This window comes from Verticillium dahliae, genomic scaffold, assembly GCF_000150675.1.
Source record: "Verticillium dahliae VdLs.17 supercont1.9 genomic scaffold, whole genome shotgun sequence".
Taxonomy (NCBI): Eukaryota; Fungi; Ascomycota; class Sordariomycetes; order Glomerellales; family Plectosphaerellaceae; genus Verticillium; species Verticillium dahliae.
In genome coordinates this window covers 593,971-606,863 of record NW_009276929.1, presented here as the reverse complement: position 1 = coordinate 606,863, position 12,893 = coordinate 593,971, and the positions used below count along the sequence as shown (strand labels likewise).

The window sequence follows — 12,893 nt, the reverse complement described above, 5'->3', positions numbered from 1 at the left end:
AAGGGTGGGAAAGGGGGAACTCATGGGAACTGTGACGCGCTTCTGTGACACCGGCTTTGTGAAGCCACTTCTGTCTCCGCCTAGACCAATAGACCACAAGAAATAGACCACAGGAAATAGACCACAGGAAATAGACCACAACAGTGATCATGCCCTCTTGCCTGTCGCGCTGGACCGATATGATCCGAGTCGGCCTCGCGACTTCTGCCTCGACCGGTGCTGCCGCCGAGCCTCTGCCACCTCCCTCTCCTTTCCGAACGATGCTCCTTACCGAGATACGTCACAACATGGCCACATCACACCAACCCTCGAATCATCATTCGGGTCGCGGCCTGGCTACTCCGCACGGGTGCCTTGGGAGATGCCGTGCTTGCGTCTCGTGCTCCTTGACTCCCACCCTCGCTTCACGCGATGCCAGATGATCTCTCACGCAGGTAGGCGATACGCCATAGCCTGTAGGGTGGGCCTAGACTGCATGCCGTCTACACCTTCCCTGTTTTCCACGTTCATGCGTATGCCTTGAGTGTGTTGAGGAACTCCACGGCAAGTGGGAAACGGATGGTATAAATCTGGACACGCTCCACCAGTCTACCGTCCTCATCGCGTCGGTCATCTCTGCTTTACTAAACATTGATCCAATACAAGAGCCTCTCAATGATACCCTGCCCAAGAGCCTCACAACATCACTCTTCTCTCTTCCACTGCCCTTCCTTTATGGTGGCTTAGGTCCATTCCCACGTCCTTCCACCACATGGTTACTCAATCGCCGTCTCTCCATCCTGCCTCCCTGAACATGGGCACGGCCGCCAATCCATCTGGACAATGTGCCGCCGAGGCAGTGCGACTTGCCGCGGCAGCCTTGATTTATATGCACGGTACTGGAGATGCTGGTAACGCCGTCGACCCTTCTCAACGCTGTCTTTCGCCAGACATCTTCCAGGAAGACGTGACGCAAGCCTCGGAGGCATGTTATGACGGAGATCCGACATTGTCCGCGGTCCAGGAGCTGCATGATGGACCATGGGACAGCCTCATCCCCCCCGATACTTCTTTCGGCCTCACAGACTTCATACCAGACGGGGTGTGTGGCGACGTGGCATCTTCTGTCAGTAGTGTTTGCTTGTGCAACGACGGGTGCGACATTTTCCCGTGCAACGACGCTTGCGATATTTGCCTGCGCAGCGGTGAATGCGACGATACGGTGTCGCAGGGGGCCTGCTGGGAGCAAGGCGTAGATTTCGCCGGCTTGACCCCGCTCGATGTCTGTCTCGCCAAGCATACTCTGGACATGGATCTGTTCATGAAGCCCTTGGACGCAACGTCCCTAGAGGAGGCGTTTGCTGAGCTTGACGCAGAACGGCACCCTGCGCAGGCCTTGAGCTCTGCCTCGCCAACATTGCCAGTCAACACACCGGCAACGTCAGCCGAGCGTGGTCCGCGTTGCAGCACTGTTGCCGGCCCTCTTTCCAACGACAGCAGCGACAGCTGCGCGCCATTGTCGCTGCCGTCTCCGCCGCCAGCGACTCAAGCAAGGCGACTGCTACCGACACAGGGAAGACCCCGCGAGGCACGGCAGCGCGATCAAGCCGCAGCGTTGAGTCAACGCGTAGTACGAACGATGGGAGGGAAGCAGCAGCCAAAGACGGGGCAGAGGCAACCGGGCAGAGGAGCAGTCAAGAAACAACAGGGAGCCGTCCAAAAACGACAACGCGCATCAGTCCGACGACGTACGCCACAGCAGTGTGAAGCCCGTCAGGAGTATTTTCTGGCATCAGCAGTCACACTCCAGAGGAACAACATCGAGCTAGTGTTCAAACCTCAGCGGAGAAGCCAGGTCTGGGTGTCCGACGCCAGCCCGGAAAGAATCGAGTTTGAACCCCGAAGTAGCATAGAGACAGCGCACGGGACACTGAGCTGGATAGAGGTCCACCCGGGCGGCACCGCTAGCTTTGCTGTCCGGCTGTGTTGGAGCGCAGATCAAAACGTTTTCTGCGGCCAGGACGAGATTCGCGGAAAGAGGCTGGCCATCAGCTTTGAAATGGCACAAGCTCTGCTGCTAGCTGTCGGGAAAAGTCAGCCGTTAAATTATGAGTCTGTCAGGTTGTTGAGTGGGAGCATCACGAGACGACGGGTCACACGGACGTAGGTGCGTCTGCACGGAACTACAAGAGCTTGCTGGCGGCTGCACATGGCATGCCAATATGTCCGACGGGAACGGCCACACGATGGCAAGACAACGACAAACAGTCAAGATGGTCACCGGGGGGCAACCGCATTGGGAAAAGGGGCCAAAAGAGGCTTCTTGCGCTATGACGAGCATCTCTCCTTCCCAGTCATGTCTATCTCTCTTTCCTAGCCACCTCTATCTATTTTCCCTAGTCATATCGACTCGTCGCTGTCCACATCGTCCTCGCTGTCCTCGCCGCCGGTGCCATGGATGCCCCCACCATGACTGCAGCTCGGAAACGTGAAATCGCTCTCTCCAACCCGTTCGTGACGTTCCAGGCATTCGGTCAACCACTGATGGCTGACTATCCAGAGCGGCTCCCGGTCGGGTCGTGGATCATGCATGAGGACGTGCTGGACGAGCGAGTCGTGCCGATTGAGTTCCTTTTCGGTGACGCAGAAATGCGTCAAGACATCTGGCCGTACGCCCGTCCTGTGAGTGCCACCTAGTCTGATAATGGCGTTGCGCACGCCGTCGTAGCTCTCACTCCCTTTGGGCAAAGGAAAGCTGCTCGTGAAGGCGATGACACAGCCTGTGAGCGGGGCATATTTTGGATTCCGCCGCGTATTCAAAAGATAATGTGACACGGGCAGAAACTTGCCTTGGTCATATGATCCTTGGAGCCATTCGAAAGAAACGACAGCCGCCCGCAGCTGCGTGGCTCGGAAGGCATCCTGGTGCAGATATCGAATTCGGTGGTCCGTAGAACATAAGACTTGCGTCGTTTCGTAAACCTGCTCATGGTAGCTCCCGCCGAGCCTGTAAATCCAGGTCTTGACCTCTTGCAGAGAGATCTCATTAGGCAGTGGGCAGCTCACGGCGATGTTCAGTGCCGCAAACATGTCAAATTGATGCGGGAATATTAGTAGGCCATGGCCTGGCGGCCGTGCAGTCTTTGAATACAGTCGGGCAGTCTTCAGCTGGCAGGCTGGCAGTCGGGCGATCCTTGACGCGCATTCGCGACCAGCCCTCACCTTATAGACATACGCTGTACATGTACAGAAACAGACACTCTCTTTGCCCTTCTACTCGCCGCAAACCCATCACGCAGAAGTGTATTTCGACCATGGCCGCTAAATGACGAGCAGGAAGCCAGTCGTGATTTTCTTAGATGGATTTAGTGGCTTGCGCGCGCCGAAACGAATGGTGAAAAGCCAAAGGCGACTTGAGCGATTAGACCCGGTCCGCCGAGCGGACAAAAGCAGGCATTGGCCGACGGGCAACGACAGTGAGCGCACAGACCATGTGCTGTCTGATTCAGGTTCGGATCGGACGCGCGTTGGACAGCGTTGTTCGCAATTTGCTTGCCAAAGTTAGGCTTGTACTGTCAGGCATTTTTTTCGCGCTCCTTAAGGTATGTGGTGAGGCGCGGACGGTACGTGTCTTGCAGTCGGCTGCCGGTCAGAAGCACACACAGACATTCGTAGCGCAGAGCAGGGCCGTTCACACGTCATGAGTGCCCCACTTCCGCTTCTCGTCCACGAGGCGACAGACGAATGCTTCACAGGTCTGGTCAAGGTCGTGATTGCCTGTCCACTTCCGCAACAGGTGAGTATGGAACTCACGAAGCTTTGGATTCAGTCGCTCGGCGGGACCTATCAAAAGCATGTCGGCTCGACAACGACGCACGTTTGCATCGAGCCGAGCCAGTACTATTCCTCGAGCCACGATGTCAGAATGGCAAGATCGAGGAACATCGTTCTTGTCACTCTGGGCTGGCTACAGATTCTTACGCCGAGGGCAGGTTCGTGAATAGTTGCGACTACGACCTTGCTGCATTGTGTGCACACGCCGCTCCGTTGCGGGGGTGCGTGATCGCTTTCACATCCAGCTATCCGCGATCTCGTGGCGTTCCTGGTTTCAAGCTTGTCGAAGAGCATATCGTCAATCTGGGCGGGATCTGCGATCAGGCTAGCGAGCCTATCCACACCCTGACACACCTTTGCGCGACCGAGGAGGAGATTCGTCATCAAGGCATTTACGTGAAAAATGTCCTCCATCGGGCGAAAAGCGACGAGGACAAGGCCTTCCATCTCGTCAACCACCAGTGGCTTGTGGAATGCCTGAGGCAGGGAAGAAGGGTAGAAGAGGACCTTGATGTCCTGCCACTGTCCTGGTGATGAATATATCGACTCGCGAAGTAGACGCGGAGAGGGCAAAACGGAGGCAAAGCCGGGAAGACAGGACGTAGAGACGGGGCGAGCTGAGGATGGCTGAGTACGGGGATATCACAGCCGAAAACAAGGGAACAGACAAGAGAAAAAGAAATGTCAGGATGATAGAGGCCTATGGTCAACTTGAGCGAGCATCATGCGTCTCTGTTGGTGCCAGCCACTGCTGTGTGTGATCTTACTGAAGGTCTAGTCCTCGAAACAGGGGCGAGCGGATTCGCATGCAACCAAGAGTGCTGGCACGTCAGGTCAGCTTAAGAGCAGATCACGAACATCTCTCTACAAAGGCGGCTGCTCCCAGCACACACCAGCTTCCGAATAGAACTTGTTTTTCTACTTCATACCCTCGCCAACCAACCTCCGTGATTTCGTCATGCTGCCTGACCTGCCAAGCTTTCCCGCGTCCTGCAGTTGTCACTGCTGGCCTGCTTTCACGCAGTCCTTGCTCATCAAGGTGATCAAGGGAAACGACAATTTCTGACGAATTGCGTGGCGCTCTACGCCCCAGGCTCACCGTTTCTTCATGGATGGAAGCCAAAGCATCTTTACTTCATCACCAGCCATGCCGGTCTTGGCTCCGGCCCGGATATCACACATGAGGTCAGTATGCTGGGGTCGCTTCATGCTGGAGCACTTTCACGTCGACATTCGCACGGATACAAGCAACAATCGAAGGTATCCTTCAACTGATGAACTAATCGAGGAGTAAGCTATCAGCTACGCCATTCTCTAGGAAAATAACTCGTGTTGTCTTCCTCTTCGCTCTCGTCCTCGTCCTCCTCTCGGTCCTCTTCTTCACTCTCTTCGCTTTTGTCTTCGTCCTCCTCCCGGTCCACTTCTTCACTTTCTTCGCTCTCTTCTTCGTCCAGCCTGTCGTGTATGTACGGACCAACATGTACTAGAGAGCCCTGTTGCGAGCAGGCGTCTAGCCAACCATGATTGACGAAGGAGACTTTGTGGAAGTACGAGAGGACAGCTTGCGGAAGCTTGTTGTATGTCGCTCGCGAGGCCACAAAGTGAGTAGTATCCTTCGAGAGACTAAATAATGATACCCCTCCAAGATGAACGACTTCTTTCTCAAGCTGCGCCTTGGTCATATAAGGGGATTCGTCGGCTACGACAATGCCACAGTTATACAAAGGCCTCCCGGGGTCGAATCGAGCCAGGGTGGTTTCTTCCTCGCTTTCCTCACGGTCTTCCTCACTTTCCTCACGGTCTTCCTCACTCTCCTCACTCTCGTCACTCTCTTCCTGCCTCACTCTTGCCTTCCATGTTTTCCCCAACCGCTGTCGACAAGGTAGCTTCTAAGCAACGAAATATAGCATTGATATGGTCAATGCATTCCATGCGCTCTGCGTCACTCTCGCCCTCCGTTTCTTTTTCGACCGCCTTCATCACACGGAAGTAGAGAATTCGGAGTAGGATGGTGATATTGCCACAGCATTCCACGCGTTGCGCCTCGCTCTCTTCCTCGCTCTCTTCCTCGCTCTCTTCCTCGCTCTCTTCCTCGCTCTCTTCCTCGCTCTCTTCCTCGCTCTCTTCCTCGCTCTCTTCCTCAACTTCTCCCACAATCGCTTCCCCGCTCTCTTCCTCAATTTCTTTCTCACTGTTTTCCTCATCCTCCCCGCGAAGGGTCCATGGTTCTTGAGAGATGGGATATTCAAGGGGGTCCACAAAGCGGCCAGCTGCGAATGAATCTTGAAGCCAGTCGAAAGAGACAGTGACACCGCCTTGCCGTGCCACCTGGAGGCGAGTCTGTGGTGAATCTCGGTCGCGATCCTCAGAAGTGCATAACACGTCGGTGGTTGAGAGGACCCGTTCATGGAACGTCCCGCTGAGCCTCTGGATGCCCCGTTTGACATCCTTGATCGATATCTCAGCTGGCAAGGGGCAGTTGATAGCAACGCTAAAGTTCTTCATCATGGTGATGATCTGTTATATGGTGCTGCACGCGGTGTGGTTGTGTCAATCGCGTCCGAACGTGAGCCAATTGCGTCTGAAGTGAGCCATGTCTTATCTCTTGTACTCGTCTGCTGTGATGCAGGTGTGGGTACACTGTCTGTCTGATCTTACATAGGGAATTTGGGCTTCGAAGATTCATTCTAGAAAGGTCCATTCTCAAATCCCGGGCATGCGTCTGTTCCTGCCAATGAAATTCAAGTTACGCACGTCTTTACGTCAGGCCACCTACAGCCCTGAATCGGACTCAGACGCCGTACAAAGTGCCACAAGGTCGAAAGCAAACATTAGACCTTGACAAACAGCAGTCGCGCGGCCAGCATCCTGTTCTTGCACTGAGGCGCGGCCGTCATCGAGCCGGGATCGTCATCACTTGTGGTCAGCCAACACACGGTGTCATCATCTTGGGGTGTAATACAACTACGGAAGAGCGGTGGAGTATTGACAGAGCAGACGGTATTGGGAAGAATAGTGTACACGGTCCGCATCCATGAGCTATAGAACTCAGTAACTCCAAGAACTCCTTCCATGGCCAAGTGACCTCCTAAAGAAACCTACACACACAACCAATGCCATGCCTGCCCAAGAGAGGTTTACACCTGGAAACAGCGGTTCGCCAACGAAAGCAGGGCTTGTTTCCGACGTGATGACTCGGTCCCGTGTGGTGCCGTATCGGCGGCTTTAGCGTAAGACATGCCCATGGCAGGGAAGATCTCAGTCTGCTGCTGACGTGTCGTGCCTACCATGTCGCCTTCCAGAAACATAGATGGGAACACTGTGTCTCCCATGTTGACGAAGTCATATTCGTTGAACATGGGAGCAGTCTCATCTGTGTCCTTCCCGCTGCTACCACTCGACAAGGGGCCACTGGACGACGAGCTGCTTGCCGACATGGTGGCCAGTGGCGCCTGAGGCGACACCGACAGCTCTCCGTCCAGGCTCGAATAGGACTCCGCGCCGTCGCTCGAGCTGCCCGAGAGACAGGTAAAGTAGGACGACGGGGGAGATCCGACTGCATTGACGACCAAGTCAGCCGCGTTGGCTGCGTCGCCCGCGTCAGTCGAACCTGTCAAGTCGGCCGAAGCGGCCGCCGCAGGCGGGCTGCTAGGTGCTGGCGTTATGGCGTGCCTGGCTGCGACCGTCTCAAAGTTGTCGGGCCCCAAGGTGGTCTCTTGTGGGATAGGAGACCACGTCAAGCTTCGGATCAGACCATGCTGAGACTCGTAGGCCTCGAGGTGGCCATCGTGGCCGATGACCAGCACCGCCACTCTGGCTTTGTAGTAGCGGTAGAACGTGTCCGACTTCTTGAAGATGCCGGTCTTTCGGTTTTCGAACCCTTTGCGAAAGTCTTTGTTGCTCTTCCCGCGCGTCATGGTGGAAGAACTGGCCTCGTGCGGAGACAATCTACCAGGGTGACGCTTAGTGGTGGACAATCAATAACAGAACCTGGCTTGAAAGAACCCTGATCGCTGCGAGCCGCTTCTGCGTTTTCGTTCCTTTGAACTTTCGCCTTTGGCTTTTTGCCTTGTGACACAGGGACGAAGGGAACGAGGGAGGGTCGTTGAATTTATGTCGCCTGCGGTAATCCCATCAGCAGCATTGCGGGTGTTCCGGGGGCTTGCGCTGTGTGGTTCTATTTTCGTGGAGCCTCCTCGACTTGGGGCGACTGTATAGGCCCGGCGTCTAGAAAGCAATGCCGTCGCACGGTCCGGTTGGTGTTCAGGTCCGGCCTCCGTCTTTTGCAATCTCACATCCAGCCGCCGAAGCAGGTCCTCCGAAACAGGCGAGTGGGGCTACGGGCGCGGCAACACGGCGTTTCGCATGGGGGACCGGCGCACGGGACTGGTCAGGCAGACGTCCAGGCCACCGCCCGTCGTTGCCGCCTGTTTATTTTGAGCAGGCGCTGGTAGCCTCCAATCTTGATGCCATTTTCGAGATTGTAGGTAACGGCCGGCGCTTGCGATCGGCGCTTATCCATCGGAACGGCGTACGCGCCATGTCACAGAGGGCGCCTGGGTGCGCCGTCTTGGAGCTCATCTTGACACCAAGTGTGGGTTTGATCCGTGCTGTCACGGGCCCTGGCGTCGCTTCAATTGCTTTGTCAACTTTGGCATCTCTCCCACCCAGCAGCACACCCAGCATGCATCAAGCGCCCCATAGGATCTGATGTAGCCCCTTAAACCTGGATCATGCCCGGGCGGCGACCAGGCATCATTCAGGCGGTCCTCTATCTGCCCATCTGCCATTGTGCCCTTTGCCACTTCCGCTCCTCGCCCCTACAACACTGCCGACTGCGACAATGGAGGCTTTGCACTACTACATGCTCTCTTTCTATACCCTCATAGTTGCACGCCTCGTAGCCCGCCCTCTGCGGCAGGCCTTTTCCTACGTACACGTGCTTTACGCCCAGCATCTGGCCTATCCATTGCTCGTCCGCCGGCAGCACTGGACGGGCGCCACCCGATGGGAGGCTCTGGCCGTCCTCTCGTACGCTGGCGTAAACATCGCCCTTCTGCTGTACCCCTTCAGTGCCCTGCCCACGCTGAGAGAGGTGGAGAGACGAGCGGGCGTGGCTGCATTTGTTAATCTGGTCCCCCTCTCCATCGTCATTCGAACGAACGTCCTCACCTCCCTGTGCAACGTACCTCTCGGTACCGTCAACCTCGTCCATCACTGGATCGGCAGGGTCGCCATCGCTCAAGCGTTGCTCCACGCTTTCGTGGTCCTCGCTCTGCGGCCGAGGCCTGGTGCCGTTGTCACGTCGGGATACATCGTAAGTGGCACTTATCACTCGCCCAAAGGCGCTGTACAGAGTAGAGACTAAGATCTTGCCAGGGACTCAGCACGCTGATGCTCATTCTGCCGTTGTCTGTGAGTGTAACACGTCGGCGTCTTGGCCGCTATTTCTTCGTCACCCACCTCGTCCTGGCAATCTCGGCATTGGCCGGTCTGGTGTGGCATGCTTATCTTCTGCCCGCGCTCGCAAGCCGTGCGCTCATTACGGTGGGATGTTCTTGCTGGATTGCTGCGGCTTGCGTTCGCGCCGTCTGGTGGTATCGACAGGTCACAGTCCGCGTGCTCCGACTGGAACTCGATGACGACGTCGCCCTCGTGACCGTGCACGCGGACGCGCCCATCCGGGCCTCGGCTGACGATCATTTCAACATCTACTTTCCGGCCTCTTTCCCCCGCTCGCTCGTGCCGGGCGTCCACGGCCACGCGATGAAGCCCTTGTGGTTTAAGCCCGGCGATCTGGCCTCGCCGGATGGGGTCCGCACCATCTCGTTCCTCATGGGGCGCGATGGCACACTCGCGAGCCAGCTCGAGAGACTGGTGGAAGGCGCTGCGCTGAAGCTGGACGGTCCTTACGGACAGAAGTCGGACTTTCGCCAGTACGAGGACGTCATGCTGGTGGCTAAAGGCGCGGGCATTTCCGGAGTGCTGCCTTATGCGCTGCAGCTCGCTGAGCGACGGAAGAGCGATAGCGAAGTCAAGAAAGACATCCAGCGCCTGCAGCAGGAAGAGACCGAGCTCGTGTTGAGCGCGTCGAGCGCGGCGGGGGAGCACCGACAAAGCTTCCAACGTCGACTGGACGCGGTTCGCAAGGAGCGAACATCTCTGTCGCGTGTGCTCTTCCAAGACAAAACGCAACGAGTCGACCTGTTGTGGATGCTGGAGAACGAGAAGCAGGAAAGATGGACAGCCGGCTTCTTTTCTGCATTGCAGCGTCTAGACCCAAACAACGTAAGTCTGCCTGTCCTTCTTCCCGTGGGTGGCTGCTATGACGTGAAGATGCGGTGCTACTTTCAATTGTCGTACTGACGCCGCCTCGTTCCAGAGATTACTTGTGGTCTGGTGTCTGTATCCCGGCCCCCGCACCTCCAGGCCCCGACCGTTCCAGCCTTCTGATCACTGGAAGTGCACCTCTGCCGCGCCGGGCGGGGCAGACGTCATGGAGATGATGACGAACAGAATTCGGGAGAAGAGTGCACGGACGCGAGGCGAAATGATTGTCATCAGTACGTGACCGTTCTTTCCTGCCGTCGTGCCTGCTGGGTGCTTCAGAGACTAATCCTGTTGGTACGGTTCAGGTTGCGGAGACCCAGATTTTACCATGCGCATGCGTGCTGGTGTAATTGCGGCCATGGGCGGCCGCACGTTCATCGAGTTTGTTGAGTCCGAGTATCAGCCGAGGTCGCATCGACCGATTGATGCCGTCGTTGCGGGTCAGGCCGGCGGAAGGCGTGCTGGCAAGAGGGTGTGGGCCGGCAAGAGAAACGCGGCGTAGAGGGCAGTGACGAGAAAACGGCTACATGAAGATGCCTAGAATAGAGTTTTTCAATGCTGAATCGTAGCCACGAGCCTTGCCGCACGCGTCTCCACGCGTCGCCACGCGCCTTGTGCTCAACATATGACCGGACACTACTTTCGCGATGTCTGTGTGTATTGTACAGTACAGTATGTGTGTCCAGCAGAGTGTCTTGCGGTATGGATGGGTTGCTCTGGCGAAGCCCTCCAGCCCAGATGGGAACCTAGCTTTTTGTCGCAATAGATTCAACGCCCCACGTCTTCCATTCGATCTTGATCCGGTTCCGTTTGCTCTCTTTCATCGCCGCCTCTGACATTCGTTCGGCGGAACTGAAAATAAATCCCCTAGATGTCGGTTGTGACTTTTGACTCGCACTAGCCTGTTGCTTTCGGCAATTCGTTTTCTTTTTCTGGGCTCGCTGCGAGGCAACGCAATCGACCTATAAACCCACGCAGCTCCATCCAGGTTTACTCTCATCATAACATTGTCAGACACAACTTGCCCCCTCTGGTTCCATTCACTACAGACAATCGATATGGCCCCTAAGCAGAAACGTGAGACGGACGGCGATTCATCTAAGCCGCTCTCCGGTTGCGTTATCACCGTCTGTGGCAAGTTCAATCGAACACACCAGCAGATCGAGAAGGATATCAAGACGCTTGGAGGCACCTACAAGAAATCCTTCTCCGAGAAAATTACGCACCTCATAGCCACCCGGGAGTCGTACAATAAGCCCTCCGACCTTGTTAAGAAGGCCAAAAAGCAGGACGGCTGTAAAATCGTCGATGTGAAATGGCTGGAGAAGTGCTCAAAGTCCGGGTCGAAGGTCAACACCACACCGTACCTTCTCGAGCAGCAGGCCGAGAACAAAGAGGACATCTCCGACAGTCAAACCGGCGACGATGCCGTCAGTGAGTCCGGCAACGACTCTAGCGACGACTCTGGCGACGACTCTGGCGACGACTCTGGCGACGACTCTGGCGACAACTCTGGCGACGACTCTGGCGACGGCTCTGGCGACGGCTCCGGCGACGGCTCCAGCGACCAAAGGGCCGAGCCCTTGAAAACATGTACATCTGTGTGATTGACACTCTTAAAGACCAAAATGTGGAGCAGTTGAAAAAGGAGATCCACGCCTTAGGGGGGCGTTATCAGACGAGCGTTACAAGGAAGACCACCCACCTCTGTGCATCGCAACGCCAATTCGATACCCTTCAGAAAGACATCTTGTATGCGCGTGACAACGGTGCTCTTATCGTCAGTCTATCGTGGCTCAACGACACGCTCTACTTGAAGGAGCTTCAAAGCACTGACAAGTACGTCCTTCGAAGCAGCGAGAAGACGGGGTCGGAGGGCAGCCCGAGGAGGAGGACGTCCCCAAAGAGTAATCGAGAGAGCCAAGAGGAAAGCAGTGAGGACGAGGAAGAGAGTGACGAAGAGCAGCACAAGCCTCCTACCCGTTCGACCACGCACAGAGCACGGAACAGACGCATGGCAACGCCGCCGGACTCCGAAGGTCGTCGATCCACCACACCCGCTAAGAAGCCGGGTCTGTTCTGGAGCACCAATACGAAAAAGCTCCTCGCCATGCCCCTGCACCCGCCCAAGGATCCGGCACAAGTTGGAAGTAGTTTCATCCAGCTTGTATCCGATCCGGACCAGAAGACGGGCTCGAAAAACAAACCACTCGACGGGCAGATCGTGACCGAAGTGTACAGAGGGCAGCTTCTGGTTGCAGCACCTGGGTTGAACAAAGAATATCCGGAATCCATGAGAGCCTTTCTCGTGCAAGGCAGTCGCTATGCAGGACACAAGGCAAGCTTTCGGCAACTCGGCAAAGTAGCCATGCCGTCAGGCACGAAGGCTGACTTTCCGGGAATGACACTGGACAAGATGAATGTAGTTCTTGTGGCATCCGATGAAGCCGAGAGGGTGTCCCTTGTGCTGTTTCTCGTTGATGGTACGGAACATCTGCAGCTTGCGTCTCGCACAACTCTGAACGACATCCTGGGCAATAAGAAGGGAGATCAAATCGTGATCGGGAGGAGGAAATTGGCCGGACAGAATGTTCCAAAGAAGATGAAGGCGATCGAGGTTTCGCCTGAAGTGTGCGACATGCTTGAGAGGAAGAACGACGGGGCGACTTCGTAGGCTGTTTGGGCTCCTTGGATGTCGCTGGGCGAAGTATCTGGAGTGCCATCAGAAAGGTGCCGTATCGTGAGTAGTA

General features: G+C 56.1%; 4 protein-coding genes across 4 annotated transcripts; 2 read left to right on the top strand and 2 right to left on the bottom strand.

Moving 5' to 3' along the window:
* Positions 1–5,370: 5,370 nt before the first annotated feature.
* Positions 5,371–6,432, bottom strand: VDAG_05149 (uncharacterized protein). Its single transcript, XM_009654885.1, has one exon. It carries the CDS (start codon positions 6,319–6,321, stop codon positions 5,638–5,640), a length of 684 nt encoding a protein of 227 aa, XP_009653180.1. The 5' UTR covers positions 6,322–6,432; the 3' UTR covers positions 5,371–5,637.
* Positions 6,433–6,950: 518 nt separating this feature from the next.
* VDAG_05148 (uncharacterized protein) lies at positions 6,951–7,730 on the bottom strand (the record flags this gene model as incomplete). The annotated part of the gene is made up of 1 exon (XM_009654884.1): positions 6,951–7,730. One exon carries the CDS (start codon positions 7,728–7,730, stop codon positions 6,951–6,953), a length of 780 nt encoding a protein of 259 aa, XP_009653179.1.
* Positions 7,731–8,677: 947 nt separating this feature from the next.
* On the top strand, positions 8,678–10,645 carry VDAG_05147 (uncharacterized protein; the record flags this gene model as incomplete). Its single annotated transcript, XM_009654883.1, has 4 exons — positions 8,678–9,130; positions 9,193–10,101; positions 10,196–10,376; positions 10,449–10,645. 4 exons carry the CDS (start codon positions 8,678–8,680, stop codon positions 10,643–10,645), a joined length of 1,740 nt encoding a protein of 579 aa, XP_009653178.1.
* Positions 10,646–11,201: 556 nt separating this feature from the next.
* Positions 11,202–12,817, top strand: VDAG_05146 (uncharacterized protein; the record flags this gene model as incomplete). Its single annotated transcript, XM_009654882.1, has 2 exons — positions 11,202–11,744; positions 11,885–12,817. 2 exons carry the CDS (start codon positions 11,202–11,204, stop codon positions 12,815–12,817), a joined length of 1,476 nt encoding a protein of 491 aa, XP_009653177.1.
* Positions 12,818–12,893: the final 76 nt, after the last annotated feature.